Source organism: Lycium barbarum, chromosome 4 (assembly GCF_019175385.1).
Source record: "Lycium barbarum isolate Lr01 chromosome 4, ASM1917538v2, whole genome shotgun sequence".
NCBI classification, from domain to species: domain Eukaryota; kingdom Viridiplantae; phylum Streptophyta; class Magnoliopsida; order Solanales; family Solanaceae; genus Lycium; species Lycium barbarum.
The window spans coordinates 146,020,729-146,035,618 of record NC_083340.1 but is presented as its reverse complement, the minus strand read 5'-3'; the positions used below and the strand labels follow the sequence as shown (position 1 = coordinate 146,035,618).

Sequence of the window (14,890 nt, the reverse complement as noted above, 5' to 3'; positions counted from 1 at the left end):
TGGATTTTAGTTGATTTGCCTCTTGAATCTAAACCTATAGGTTGTAAATGGGTATTTAGGCGAAAATATAATAGAGATGGTTCTATACAAACCTTCAAAGCAAGACTAGTTGCAAAGGGCTTCAAACAAAAAGAAGGCATTGACTATTTTGATACGTATGCTCCGGTTGCAAGAATTACTTCTATTAGAGTATTTTTATCATTAGCATCTATATAGGATTTATATGTACATCAAATGGACGTTAAAACTGCTTTCCTAAATGAAAATTTAAGTGAAGAAATTTATACGAGACAACCTGAAGGATTTATTCTTCCTGGCAATGAACATAAAGTTTGTAAACTAATAAAGTCTCTCTATGGATTGAAACAAGCTTCAAAACTGTCACGACCCAACCCCATAGGCCGTGACTAGTGCCCGATCTGGGCACCCAAACACATCTATCAAATGCTATCTCAAATTTTTATCAAACGCATTCAAGTATATAGCAGAAGCCGACAAGGCTATATTTCAAATTTAGATAATTTCCAGAAAAATTTCGGCAGAGTTTCCTTTGTTTTACAGACTATCCAAATTAACCCTGCGCACAGATAATACCAACAATGACCACCCAGGGCCAACAAAGCAACATTTAAACATATGCGGACCGGCCGCCGCGGTGAATGGGATCGCCCAAACACAACATATACACGCATCCGTACAGAAAGACCCCAACCCACAAACATGTCTACAGACCTCTAAACAGACCGACAGAATCATATGACGGGACAGGGCCCCGCCGTACCCATGAACGAGAATATATAAATACAGTAGTGACAGACTGTACCAAAAGATGGGCTCTGAATAAAAGAGCGCTCCAAATGGCAGAAAAATATCCTAGACGGACGGATCAGCAAACCTGTCGTCGGTACCTGCGCGGCATGAAAACGCAGCCCCCGAAGAAAGGGGGTCAGTACGAAATATGTACTGAATATGTAAAGCCTGAATTACAGAAACAAAATCATAACTGGTACAGAACGTACAGAAAAAGTGAGTAGAAAATCCAAAGTATCAAATACATATTTTCAAAACATGCGGAGTGTGTACAGAAACATATGTCATATCAAATCCGACCCCTGCCAAGGGACTCGGCAGACAGAACGTGGCCACCCTCCCGACGCTGGTGCCACAACACAGAAGAATCAGAATAGGGGCATAACCCCGTAACATAGTATATCATATCAGATGGCCATGGCAAATCATATCAGAACATGTGTACATGGCACAGCATACTCCACAAACCCATGTACACGTATACCTGCCCCCTCACATCGAGGCACGGCGAACAATGCAGAGGATTACGCTTGACAACATATCCTGGCCCGGGCTCAGTGTGGGAAACATTGGGGCATCCACGAGTGGAGTAGTGAGAAACTAAATGCAGTTAAAATATCATAAATATTTTCAGAGACTCGATGAGGCATATCAATGACAAACCAATTCAATGAAGTCAGACGGGATCATAATAAGTGAGTTTCGGATGTCATAATGAATTACAGAAGCATAACCTTTCTGAAGTCGTTCCGAGTGCCAAAACAATTTATAAGACTTAATGAATTATTTAAAACAATTTTTTTTGTTTAGTAGTTAAAAGAGTAGTCAGAACATTTCTTTCCAAAAACTGCTCGAAAACGAGCCTTAAGTACAATAAGGGTAAAATCGGGACTAGTGGGCCCACCTTGGGACAAGCAAGGCGGTGGGCTCAAATTACGCATTTTAGGCTTATGGGGTCACCTACGAAGGTTCTACGGACATTTTATAACTTTTCATAAAGTTTGGGGAAGGTTTGCATAATTTTCAAGAAAGCATACAAAAAAAAGGTTCAATTCTATTGAATGAAAGAGGGATATTTTCAAATGCGGATTCCGATGAGCAGAATATTTTCCGAGGCTCGAATCCGATCCTAGTACACCTAGGACATGCCAAAAGAAGAAAAGGGATAGCTTTACATACCTGTCGACGATTATCCGTGAATCCCTTTTGCCTCGTTGCTCTTTTCGCCTATTTATATAAAAGTGACGTTATCGTTAGTAACTATATTTCCTAGTTCGCCACTCTGTAGTTCATTCTTCTATAGGACCTACATTCCCGTCTATATATATGTTCTCACTTAAGTATTCTATTAACTAGCATTTTGGCGAAAATTCGGTAGCACTTCCCCTTATAGGTTCACCTATCCAAATTTCCAATTGTGTTCCTGTAGACACAGAAATACCAGCAACAATACATGGGCACACTTATACTTTCAATTCCTTCAATCCAATAAAAAAAAAAGCGACAATATGATCGTATCAACACAATTCCAACTTTAACTTTCCAATCTTTTCGCCATATAGTTCGGGACAACAACAACTATAATTCTACTGAAAATTAACTATCATGCTTGATCAAAAATAACTCCTGCTCACGGCCCAAAACAGCAACATAACATTACCATTTACAATTTCTTGTGATCAACACTTATCTATCAAGTTTACAAAAATCGCAATAACTTGCAATTGTCCAACTCCAACCAAACAACAATAACATGTTTAGCAACATTGTCTATATAACCGCAAGAGACTATATTAATAGCATACTAACTCCTACAACAGCCCATAACGACTTCAACTCCACTTTTTAACCATCTATGTCTTCATTCTTATTTTAGAACCCATGACAACAACAATCAACATTCAAACTAAATTAGCCCATCCATTTACATAAAACAGTCCACGGTTGGACTGTTTTTCCCACTTCCATATATATCATTTCTCTTACATCTTAACTCACATATTTAAAATGCAAACAATACACCACAATGTCCATAACAATCAACAACTAAAGTATCACATAAAACAGTCCATTAACTCCTTAAATCAACTCCTACACGGCTTCAACACAACTATATACAAAATTCCATAATTTTCATTCCTTTCAAACACACTACATCATTCAAACCATCCTTAATACATGTACAAGAAATTCAAACATTACTTCACATAAGCCCTTCACACGGCTAACTTTAAATTTCAACAACAACATTCAATACCAACATGCACCATTTTATACATATTCACAATGCATCCAACTCATTCTAAATGTAAAAGAAAATAACCAATTCTTACCTTGGATACTTGGCTCCAATTTGTGTCTTAAATCTTTATACTTGTTCTTGCTTCTCCACCTCTATCTCCTTGTCTTCTCCTTAGAATTTTTACTAAGCAACAAAACTGATTTTTTTTTTTTTTTTTAAGCCCCAATCTAGCCGTGAGCAGCCATGGGCATTTGTTTTTCTTGCTCTTGAGCTTTGTGTACCAACAAATGACTTGAAAATGGTCATTTGCACTACATCCCATTAAATATATATATATATCCCATATTGCTACACGTATTCCCCCTTTTGATGACTCACTTTTGCACCTTGTTTTGTTAATTTCCAGATTTTGATTCCTTTTTTTTTTTTTTTTTTTTTTTTCGGGTGGGGCCCACATGGCCCCTTAAGCTTAATTAATTAATGAAGTGATTTAAATTTTAATCCCACTTAATAATCTAATCATAGTTAATTTACCCCTAATCTCCAATAATATCTTTATACCAATAAAATTCATACACAATTTATGTTTTAATTAAAATTGAAAATTAACGATTTCTATTTCGTATCCGAAAATAATTCCGCCTTTAACTTGAGTCAATTTTCTTGCGGATAATTCGTCATATAAATGTACGGGGTATAACATCAATGGCATGAAAAGTTTGATAGTGTGATATTGTCAGACGAATTTGTACATAATCAAGCCGATAAATGTATTTACTCCAAATTTACAAAAGATTATGGAGTTGTCATTTGTCTTTATGTTGATGACATGTTGATTTTTGGTAGGAACATTCTTGGAATTTCTGAAACCAAGATGTATCTAACTTCGGTTTTCAAAATGAAAGATTTGAATGAAGTAGATACTATCTTAGGTATCAAAGTCCAAAGAAATAATAAGAGGGTGAATTTGTCACAAGCCCATTAAATTGATAAGATACTTAGCAAATTCAATCATTTGGGTATAGAGGAGTCTAAAACTCCATATGATTCAAGTATCAAGCTTACTGAAAATACTGGAAGAACAGTGGCTCAATTAGAGTATGCAAGTGCAATTGGCAGTTTGATGTACGCAATGCACTGCACAAGGCCTGATATAGCATTTGTCGTTTGTAAACTTTCAAGGTTTACGAGTAATCCAAGTAAAGCTATAATTAGAGTACTTGGATATTTAAAGAAAACCAAACATTTAGGCATTTGTTATAGTGGTTTTCCTACCGCATTAGAAGGATATTTTGATGTGAGTTGGATTACAAGTATTAATGATAATAAGGCTACTTCAGGTTGGATATTCAGTTTGGGGGGTGGCGCCATTAGTTGGGCATCTAAGAAACAAACCTGAATTTCCCATTCTACTATAGAATCTGAATTTATAGCATTAGCAATAGCAGCTGCTAGGAAAGACGCGGAATGTCTAAGAAACATGTTACTGGATATAAAGTTGTGGCCACAACCTATGCCAGCCATTTCCATAGTTTGTGATAGTGAGACTACTATGTGCGTAGCTCACAATAAAATGTATAATGGGAAATTGAGGTATATAAGCTTACGACATGCTTATATAAGAGAGTTAATTACAAATGGAACTATAGCTATAGTATATGTGAGATCAAATAAGAATTTGGCTGATCCACTTACAAAGGCATTAAATAGAGATGCAGTACAACAAACTAGTGAAGGAATGGGGTTAAAACTCTTAAAATAAATGCAAGTAATGGGAACCCAACTTTGAGTTAGTATACATTCTAACAACATAAGTTCAATGGGTAATAACAAGTTGCTTGTCTTGTTTAAGCACGAATCTCCTCGTGTAGAGCCTCCTTTCTGGTGAATTGTTTACTGTTATGTGAGGAGTTTAGAAGTTGTTAAATGCTTGTAATAACAGGGGCATAATGACAAACTTCAAAGTGCATGCTGCTACAAGAAAGAGGGTGAATTAATTCTTAATGGAAGTAGCAAATGTTTGTAGTAACAGGGACACGGAGTCTATTTCCACCTATATGAATATTGAAGTGGTCTCGCTTCAACCAAGATTTAAGGAGTTGGTCTTGTAAATATTCATGAATTTGGATTAGCACATGACCATAAACGTGCTAACGCATAATACTGGATTGTTTCGCTACTTAATAATATTATGCATGTGATACTTTCGATTCGACAAAAGGAGTTGTGGTTCAAATCTTAGGATACCAATAACTTCGTAAAATTTTAAAGTATTAACACTAATGAAATGTTCAAATCTATGTAAGATACTTTTCGGTATGCGTAATGTTGTGTGACATATTACAAACTAGTGGGGGATTGTAAGTGTAGCTTGTAATATGTGGGAGGAGTCCCACATCGATGGCCAATAGCCATTGATTGGCTATGAAGAGCTAAGTCCATTTAGTCTAATAAAATGACATATTTATAAGATATGTGCATTTATATATATTTAAATGACTTGGACTTGGACTTTAAATAAAGGTCGGAACTTTAAATAAAGGTCTTATTTTTGTATTTATTTTGAACAATTTTTTTTTTTAAAATTGAATTTAATATTTAAATTCTAAATTTAACAAAACATTGCGTCTGTTCAGAAAAGGAGTGTTTCTTCAGGAATAGTCTTCTTCTAAACTTGTATAAGTACAGACTCATGCCATAAAAAGCGATACAATTTGCATGTACCATCAAAAGCTTTGTTGTATCCTGATAGATATTTGCTTGTAATCTCCAAGGAATATACAGACATAAACTCTTGAAAGATAGTGATCTTTCACACCTCAAAGCCTTAATTTTCTGTTATTCTTCTCTAATTTTCTAACATTTATGAAATACTCCAACATTGATGAATTATAATAAATAACGGTGATATAGTAAAACAACCATTTTATTTATCGTTTCTTTAAGGGTTTTCAAACATGGGGGGAGGAGTTCAACAAAAGTTAATAGTTGCATCATTACAAAGAAAAAGTGAAAATTGGCTTCCTTGATATAAACTTGTATTATTATTTTACAAACAATGTGATCCACAAATTGTAGTAGTTGTATATTTACATTAAGCTTATTTGTATTCTAAATTTCAAAATCATACTTGCCAGTGATATTTGGAAGCTGTACAATTTCTTCAATGCCATAATCCAATCAGCAGAGTTCTGTGTAACTTCCTAAACCAGAGTTTACAGAGAATCAAGAAAATTCTCTGTACATTATATCCCTCTAATCAAGCATTTCTATACTTCACATGATTTATTTAGCTGCAAATATAGCCTCCATTGTTAGCTTCTTTTATGTAGTCGGCCGAATTCAGACACCATATTTACTGAACAAGCTTACTGCCATAGGAGAAAATAACAAGAAAGTATAAGTATAACGTGGTAGCAGTTAATATGAATATAAGTTCACTAAAATACAGCAAAAGGATGTGTTGATACTAGCGTAATACATGGATAAATTTATGATTTTAGGCACGAAGTAAAACACAGATTTTTGAATCAGGACCAGTATTGTCAAAGGTGAAAAGAGTTGAAGAGCACTCCAGGCCTATCAGGGCTTTAAGCGCAAAACACAATTAAAGTGTGAGCTTTATTTAAAAAAGGCGCAACGAAGGGACAATAAAAATATACACATAATGCAAGAAAAAAACCTTAAAAGTTAAATTTTGGTCTTTGTGACCTCTGACTTGCTAATGTAATGCAAAAAGAATTGTAACATACCTTTTCGAGCTCTTTATCTTGATCTTTTGACTAAAGAAATTCCTGTGGGATCACCACCCCATTCTTCAAATACTACCAACAGGTTTCCACTTGGTTTCAGCCATGATCGGGGAACATGGTACCTAAATTTAACAATTTCACAAAGTTTATCAAAACAAGTTGAAGTTAAAGAGTAACATATTTCTTCAAGCTTCTTGCACTACAAAAAAACTGGAATTAGCTATGAATTCGTTGTTGATCCGTCGCTAAGTTGCTTGTAGCTAACATAATTTTATTTTATGATAATCCGTCACTAATCCATCACTAGATAGGATTAGTGACCAATTCTGTTGTTTAGCTACGGAATTTGTCCATCGCTAATTCTTGTTCTTTAGTAGTGTTGTGTTTAGTTGATTTGTGTAATCCTATGGAATATAATGTCTCCTGAATTTCTTTGTGGGTTTGTAACTTTTGGTATAAACAAGTAGGATTAAAGATTGTCTTGTGAAATTTTCCACAAAAAGTTGATCCAGTCCACAACTCTGTGAAAGGTCAAAGGAATTTTGGAAATCGCTTACCATCTTTGAGAAGGCTGTCCGCAGTTAGTCTGGCATTTCTTCTCACTAAACGTTCCAGCATAATTGCATTTGCTGCAGTCTCCTTGTGCTCTGTATCCAGGCCAGTGGCGACCTAAGCCTTCACCATTTATCCATATCTGACCTTTTCCCATACTTGCCATGTCTAAAGCAAGCGGTTCATTTCCTCCAGGCGCGTTAAATGTAGCCTGGAAAAGGAATTTGTCTATTAACTACACGCTACAACATGTTATTCAAGATCATAAAACAGATAAAAACATGTCCACATTTTGATGACTGCATTAGAACAATACAAATAGCCATAGTGTCAAAGCCAGTAATTTGGCTAAGGGTGTTCAGTTTAATAAATATGTAAAAAGTAAATTCTGACTTATATACAAAGTATAATTTTCTATAAACTCAGTAGTATAATTATTTTCGATGAAGAATGATCAACTGATCACGCTTCACTCCATGTGGCTACGCCACTATGGATAGGAACTTTACCTTGTACCAAGTTAGGGGTTGCTTTTGAGCCACTAGTGAACCTTGAACCCATTCAACAGAAGAACTCCCACTTAAGGAGTGAAGACTTAATGATTCACCTTTTAGACCAACCTGCAAACAAGCAAATTATAAATTATTCAGGTACCAGACGCTCTATATATCGTTTTAATGGTTATTCTCACATTTGAGTAGCTCTTGAATGAAAAATAAATGTTTTGGGGCTAGGAGGAGCTTATCATAATAGCTTCATTCGTCTCCTCAACAAAAATATACTATGAAAGATCCAGATTCAGGGAGAGAACAGAAGCAATTAGTGAACAAACCTTATAAGACCATCTCTGTTTTGTCAAGTCTCTTTTTCCCTCATTGAGACCGCTCAACGTGACCGGACCCAAAACTCCTGCATTCCACGTATCATAATGCACGCCAACGTTCTGAAATGGATTTTAAAACCATGGGTTATATAAAATTTTACAATAATGGTTCAGTTACCACTGATAATCAAAAGAGCGGAGAACCAGGAAATGGAAAACTAACCGGGAGACCAACGGAAACACTGAGCAGAGAAATCTTGTTAATACCAGGTCTTAATTTCACACTGCCACTATATGTAAGTTTTGGATTATCCAATGTCCCATAAACAGTTCCTACCAAAAGTCAGGGACACATCGAAATTAGGATATATGGATAAACTTAAAAAGTAGCATGTTTGGCCAAGCTTTTGGGGAAAAATAAGTGTTTTTTGAGTCTTAGCAAAAGTTGTTTTTTCAGAAGCTAAAAAAAATAGATTCCGAGAAGCACTTTTGGAACATTGATCAAGCACAAAGTACTGCTCTAATATCAGCAGAAGTGCTTTTACGATTAATTAGCCAAACAAAAACTGCTGCTCTCCAAAAGGTACTTTTTTCGAAAAACACTTCTGACAAAAATCAGGTTTTAAGAGCTTTGCCAAACAGGTTAGTAGTTTGTTAGGAAAAAACGCTTTGCCATAATCCCAAGTAGAGTGTTGTTTCCGCTACCTGATAGTTTTCCATTGACAAAAACATGCAAGACATGACCAGCCGACATAACAGTAAGATAAGGATCCTTTCTGTTCTTTAGAAATCCTTCACCAGACGCTATGTTTACACTGGAGAGAGTAACGAAAATATTATCATGATATTAAATCTGACATGTAAAGGTGGAACTAGATAAAATCATTTGAGGAAAGTAAGAAAATGGAAGTTACTCACTCTGTCATGTACCACAAATAGTCTGAGGAATCTCTGGTGACATTTTTCTGTTCCCATAATCCGTTGGCTGCAAGTTTATCGCTGTTATCAGCAGTCGGCGTTTCTTCATTGTATGACTGCCAAGACAATCCACCACCTGTCGGTGTCATCTTTATGCTCGAGCTTCGGGAGCTAACCTGCAGCATTACATAGAGTACATTAAAACTTGGGATAATTTCCTTTCCGGACTGTCCAAAAAAATAATAGCCGGAAAATGCATATCCCTTGTATATTAAGTAAAATATACATAAATATACATGTAATTTACATCATTAGTGTATATTTTTGTATATTTTGAATAGGGCCCGTAATTAATTTCAGCTGACGGGCCAAAAATGAAAAATCCTTAAAATTCTTCCCCTAAATGTTTTATATGTATTTATTTGAACAGAAAAAAGGATCGGTTGTATTACCCTTGCAGTGTTATAAACAGCAGTTTTGCAGTCAGGAAGAATGCTGATGGACCAAGGAGGCAGATCATATGGCCTATTCTGAAAGGTGACTTTAACTGAATATTTAGAGTCATAGTTGGACAAGAATGCAGCACAACTTCCAAATTTTGATCTATAGACATGAGCCTATGTTGGTCACAGAAAATGTAAACAGCGTTAGAACAAAAAAAATCAAGACTATTGATCAAACAGAAACCAACTATTATCTAAATCAGACTAACCTCTTGATTACTTCCAAGCTTAGTCACCGTGGGATACGATGAAACTAAAGCTGGTTCAGATAGCTTAATCGCTTTATGCAAGTCTCTCAAGTGTCCATATTTTGGTTCGTTCAGCAACCCTTTTACACCATAAAGCAAAAAAATCAAGACAAGCATGAACAATTTACAGGAAATTTTTCCATTATTTTCATTTTTTTTTTGTTGTGCAGATGTGTAAATGTGAGAAGGTTTCAGGTTCTTTTTCGTACCATATTCATCGAGAGGAGCATCATAATCATAGCTAGTAGCAATGAAAAGCCCTGAAGATGTCCGGCCAAAATTTGTTCCCCCATGATACTGAAGCAAAATAGAAGAAAATATATCAACAAAGTAAATGGTTATGTATGCTAAGTAACAGCAAAAACATTAACACGAAATCAAAGGTCAACTTACCATGTAGTAATTGAAGAATGAACCATTGTTCTGAACAAACCTTGCAACTGAAAATGCAACATCTTCTGCTGGCCTTTGAGGAATGGGACCACCAAATTTTGTATACCTGAGCATGGTAGAGTATATAGCAAATGAACATTCAGCAAATGGCGTAGCCAAAAATTTCCCTAAGTGTTCAAGCTTGTACATACAAAGTATAATTTTCCGATACAGGGTGTTCAACTGACCACCCTACAGTCTATGTGGCTCTGCCACTGCATTCAACTAGATAGAGTGGTTGAATTAAACAACTATTAAAGGTGGTTCAAAAGAACATAAGTTGTTATAAATTATAGTGTCATAAGTTTGCATTCTTGAAACTTACCAGCCAGTCCAAACTTCTGTCCACATTTTGGGTTTGTAAGGCTTATTAGGACGAAAACCTTCGCAGTAGAAGCCATTGCAAGTATCAATCTATAGCAGAATAAAGAAAATATGAGTTCTAGAGAGATATCCAAAAGAATCATGAAAACAAGTCACAGTAGTTATTTGCTTCAAGAACTAACAAGTTCCTCCTATACCAATCCACAGCAAAAAAAAAAAGTTATATACAGTAACAAGTACTGTCATTGAGTCACTAAAACCCACTCCAACAAAAACTGGAGCTAGATGATGCCACCCGGAGGCGGAGCTGGGGGGCCGTAAAGCTCAGTGGCAGAAGTAGGATTTTCACTAAAGGAAGTCAAATCGTATAAAAAAGTAGATGCAGGAAGAAGTCAAGGGGATTCAACATATAATATATGTACATAACAAATAAATTTCACCTATCTACACAAAGTAATTTTCCGGCGAAGGGGTGTCACTTGACACTACATGGACAAATCCTCTTCGCTGCAAAATTATAGTATATATAAAAGGTCAAAATTATTTTTTACGTATATAGTAGATGTCGAATCCCTTTTGGCTTCTTGCTGTGGTTACTTCTTTATATTTTGAATTTCCTTTGTGAAAATCTTGGCTCCGCTACTTACCACCATACTTTTTCACCATATATTTAAACAACTTAAAGGGGCTTAAATAGTGCTTATTGATAAAATCGGAACAATACACAAGATTAACATGGTCACTGCGTAAGGCTGAAGCGAAAAAATCAAGAAATAGTCCAAGAATGCTACGTTACTCAAACACTTCAAAAATGCCTTCAGGTTCGTGTCGGACCTGAAAAAGTAATGCACTTTTGGAGGTCCAACACAGGTGCAGTAACATTTTTATAGAGTCCGAGCAACATTGCAAAAATGAAATAGTCTATGCAATTATTGGAAATTTGGAGGAGATTAAGAATTGCTTACCACAGGATCAGGAGCGTCTTCTTGTTTACACATAATCCATGGGACACCAGTTTTTAGACCCACAGCCATTTGAGCTGTCCATTTTGTATAAGCTTTACCAGGAGCACCAATTTCCCATTCTACTGGTCCATACTCATTTTCTATCTGCAGCATTTAATTACCAAACTTTACTTAACATAATCAAGAATTAGGGGAACAAAGCAACAATTAATGGGAGATAAAAAATCCCAAATTTCATTTCTATAAATAGTGTAAAGACAAGGCATGAGAATAATCCGGACCTGAGCAATTATTATTGGTCCTCCTTGAGGTTCAAACAATTTTTCTGACTTCATCATGTTGACTATTCTCTGAACAAATCCTTGCATAGCCACCTGCATCATAGTCAACCAGAAAACATGACAGTTCAGACATAATATTAATATAAGTGTGGTTTTCTCTAATAATTTAAATTTTAAACAAGATGGTCACACGTTTCAACATGGTATCATAGCAGATAAGTGGTCCTGGGTAAAATTACCCGCCACTCGAAAAACATTTAACATTTCCACATGTTTAAGTCATAAAAAAGAATTAAGTCTGCTCGTTAAGAGTTGTTGTGACATGATATAATCATAATTGGAAGTGTGTTCAAACATAATATTAAATGAAAGTTTGTTTTATTTAACAATTTGAAATTTTAGATAAGATGGTCAAACGTTTCAACATAGTATCAGAACAGATAAGTGGATCCAGGCGAAACTATCACAGCCACTCCAAAATTCAAAACATTTCTGTGTGTTTGGAAGGAAAAAAAAAATTAAGCCCATACGTGAAGATCGTTGAGACATGATATAATTACGATAGTAATTCAAAGAGTGTTTTATTTATAATAGTTTAAGATTTTAGATGTAATTGTTACGCGTTTCAATATGGTATAAAATCAGACAAGTGGTCACAAGTAAACTTCTCACTGTCACTCGAAAAACAAAAAATATTTCCACGTGTTTAGCTCATAAAAAATAATGAAGCCCACACGTGAAAAGACGTAGCAACTCAAGCTTTAAAATGATTGGAAAGTAAAAAAAACAGACCTTGAAAGGCTGATTGTCTGTTCTGAATTCCATACCAGGCACATATTTTAGCCAAACAGGGAATCCCCTGCATACAAATAAAACATAAAACAGAGTATAAAACAGGGGAAGCTACAAAAAATAAAAAATAAAAACTAAAGCCAAGTCCTTTATATATCTAACTATTTGTGTATATTACCCAAAGTTCCATTCAGCACAGACGTAAGGGCCAATACGTAGATTGACATAAAGTCCTGCTCTTTGTACCAATTTGATGAACTTAACCAGATCATATCTCCCTTCAAAATTGTACTGAAAATTAAAAAAAAAATGAAATGAAAAGCTTAATTTTTTTCATTGTTGGATATTAATTACATAATCAAGATTTAAATTAATAAAAGTAAATTAAGTTGAGTTAAAGGCATTACTTTTCCAGGAGAAGGTTCATGTGCATTCCAAAAAACGTAAGTCTCAATAACATCCAAGCCTCCATCTTTAGCCTTTTGTATAAGATCAGGCCACATCTAAAATCGCCAATACCAAAAAAAAAAAAAAGTGACATTATTGCAGAAGAAAAAATGAATAATATTACAGCCAATATACACAATGGAATAAAAATTACAGAAGAACAAGACTGACCCATTTTTCAGAAGACATAATAAAGTGTAAAGAAATGATTTTAGAACAAAAATTATAGAAAAACAAGACATACCCACTTTTCAGAATCACAGAAATACAAAACATACCCATTTTTTAGAAGCCATAAAAATGTGTAAAGTTGAGATTTTTGGAACCAAAAAACATAAAAGAACCAAAAATTACAGAAGAACAAGACAGACCCATATTTCATACGCTAAAAATGGTAAAGTTAAGATTTTCTCAGCAAAAAAAAAAAAAAAAATTAGAACCATAATGCTTAAGAGAACAATAATTACAGAATTACAAAACAGACCAATTTCAAAGAAGCCATAAAAACGTATAAACAAAAGATTTTTAGAACCAAAATACCATTAAAGAAACAAAAAAAAAATGCCAGACTACAAGTCATATCCATTTATCAAAAAAAAAAAAAACAAGAAAATAATTAAATGATGCAATTAAATTGTTATATAATTTACCTGTGGAGTACTTCTTGGGTAATGAATAGAACCAGAAATAAGAATCTTTCTTTTCCCATTTATGATTATAGCTCTATCATCATAAGTAACACTAGCTTTCACTGAAGAAAAAAACAATGAACAAATGACTAACAACACAACCAGCAACACATTAATCCTCATCATTTTTTTTTCTCACATTCAAAAAAAAAAAAAAAAAAGGGTTCTTGATTTTATTTCTTTCAACAAAAAAAGTGAAGAAAGAAACAGAAGCAGCGTTAAAACCAACAAAGATAGAGAAAAATGACACTTTTGTCTTGTCTCTAACTCTATATTCTTTTCTTCTCTTTTGATTCTTTTGAGAATGAAATATGTAAAGATATTTATACAAATATTTTCACTGTGTGTGTGCGTGTGTGTTTTAACAGTTTGTGCATGCTTTTAAGGTGTTTTGGTTACGATGGAGAAGCTACAACTGCTATTATACATGCTTAGGTGGGGGTCACAATTTGACTCAGCACTTAGATTATCTGATTTATGGATTATCTTTAATGCTTTAATTTCTTTTTAAAATTTTGAAGTAAAATAATGGCAGGGCAAAGTTAGAAAGTTGTATGCGGGTTCAATCGAACTCAGAAATTCGATTTCAACTTTGTATTTTTATTGACTAGTTCAAAAGGGTCAGGAAAGATGAGTTCGCTTTTTTTCTAATAAATTCACTAAATATAAAGAACAATTTTAAAATCTAATTATTTTTAAAATCTAATTATTAACACCTAATATTCCATCATTATTCTAAAATTTAGATACTATAAAGTTCAAATTCTGACTTGTCTTTAATCTATAGTGTTATCTATTTATCTGGAACGACTTTGTCTTTGAAAGAAAATACTTCACTTGGGATAACGGGAAGGCACTTTCTCTCTTCTTCTTTTTTGAGTGGGCATGCTTTGGTTCTCTTTGTACCAAAAAAAATAAAATAAAAAAAAATTCCTTTTTCATAATAAAGAAAAGAAAAGTATAGAATTTATAGAGGAAAAAGATAAGAAAATTGTTTCTTTATTAAAAGAAAGGGATAGTCCTAATAGTCAGGGGGGGATTTATTAGATGAAGGGGCACTGAGATAAATATTTCTCATGTTTAAACATATGATATTCAGATGCGGAATTAGG

The 14,890-nt window shown here is 34.4% G+C and overlaps 1 protein-coding gene, 1 long non-coding RNA gene and 1 other non-coding gene across 3 annotated transcripts; 1 reads left to right on the top strand and 2 right to left on the bottom strand.

The window, feature by feature from the left end:
• Window positions 1–376: 376 nt before the first annotated feature.
• LOC132636873 (uncharacterized) lies at window positions 377–3,785 on the bottom strand. The gene is made up of 3 exons (XR_009581482.1): window positions 3,144–3,785; window positions 1,990–2,037; window positions 377–908 (listed from the first exon to the last, which is right to left on the bottom strand). It is a non-coding gene; the product is annotated as an uncharacterized LOC132636873 (long non-coding RNA).
• A 2,270-nt stretch (window positions 3,786–6,055) lies between these two features.
• On the bottom strand, window positions 6,056–14,142 carry LOC132636871 (beta-galactosidase-like). The gene is made up of 19 exons (XM_060353930.1): window positions 13,740–14,142; window positions 13,050–13,145; window positions 12,821–12,933; window positions 12,643–12,709; window positions 11,851–11,943; window positions 11,570–11,713; window positions 10,606–10,694; window positions 10,242–10,347; window positions 10,058–10,145; window positions 9,810–9,928; window positions 9,550–9,714; window positions 9,098–9,273; window positions 8,885–8,994; window positions 8,403–8,512; window positions 8,189–8,299; window positions 7,866–7,976; window positions 7,362–7,567; window positions 6,805–6,926; window positions 6,056–6,423 (listed from the first exon to the last, which is right to left on the bottom strand). Exons 1-18 carry the CDS (start codon window positions 13,902–13,904, stop codon window positions 6,818–6,820), a joined length of 2,178 nt encoding a protein of 725 aa, XP_060209913.1. The 5' UTR covers window positions 13,905–14,142; the 3' UTR covers window positions 6,056–6,423; window positions 6,805–6,817.
• LOC132638878 (U6 spliceosomal RNA) lies at window positions 11,291–11,392 on the top strand. The gene has a single exon (XR_009581939.1). It is a non-coding gene; the product is annotated as a U6 spliceosomal RNA (small nuclear RNA).
• Window positions 14,143–14,890: the final 748 nt, after the last annotated feature.

What these genes read in the sequence shown, in the direction of transcription:
- LOC132636871 (XM_060353930.1), bottom strand. Translation starts at nt 13,904, where the DNA reads ATGATGAGGATTAATGTGTTGCTGGTTGTGTTGTTAGTCATTTGTTCA. An exon ending in TGTGCTGAATGGAACTTTGG is followed by an intron (nt 12,710 to 12,820) that starts GTAATATACACA and finishes ATTTGTATGCAG; the next exon opens with GGGATTCCCTGTTTGGCTAA. An exon ending in TGCTCCTCTCGATGAATATG is followed by an intron (nt 9,929 to 10,057) that starts GTACGAAAAAGA and finishes ATGGTGTAAAAG; the next exon opens with GGTTGCTGAACGAACCAAAA.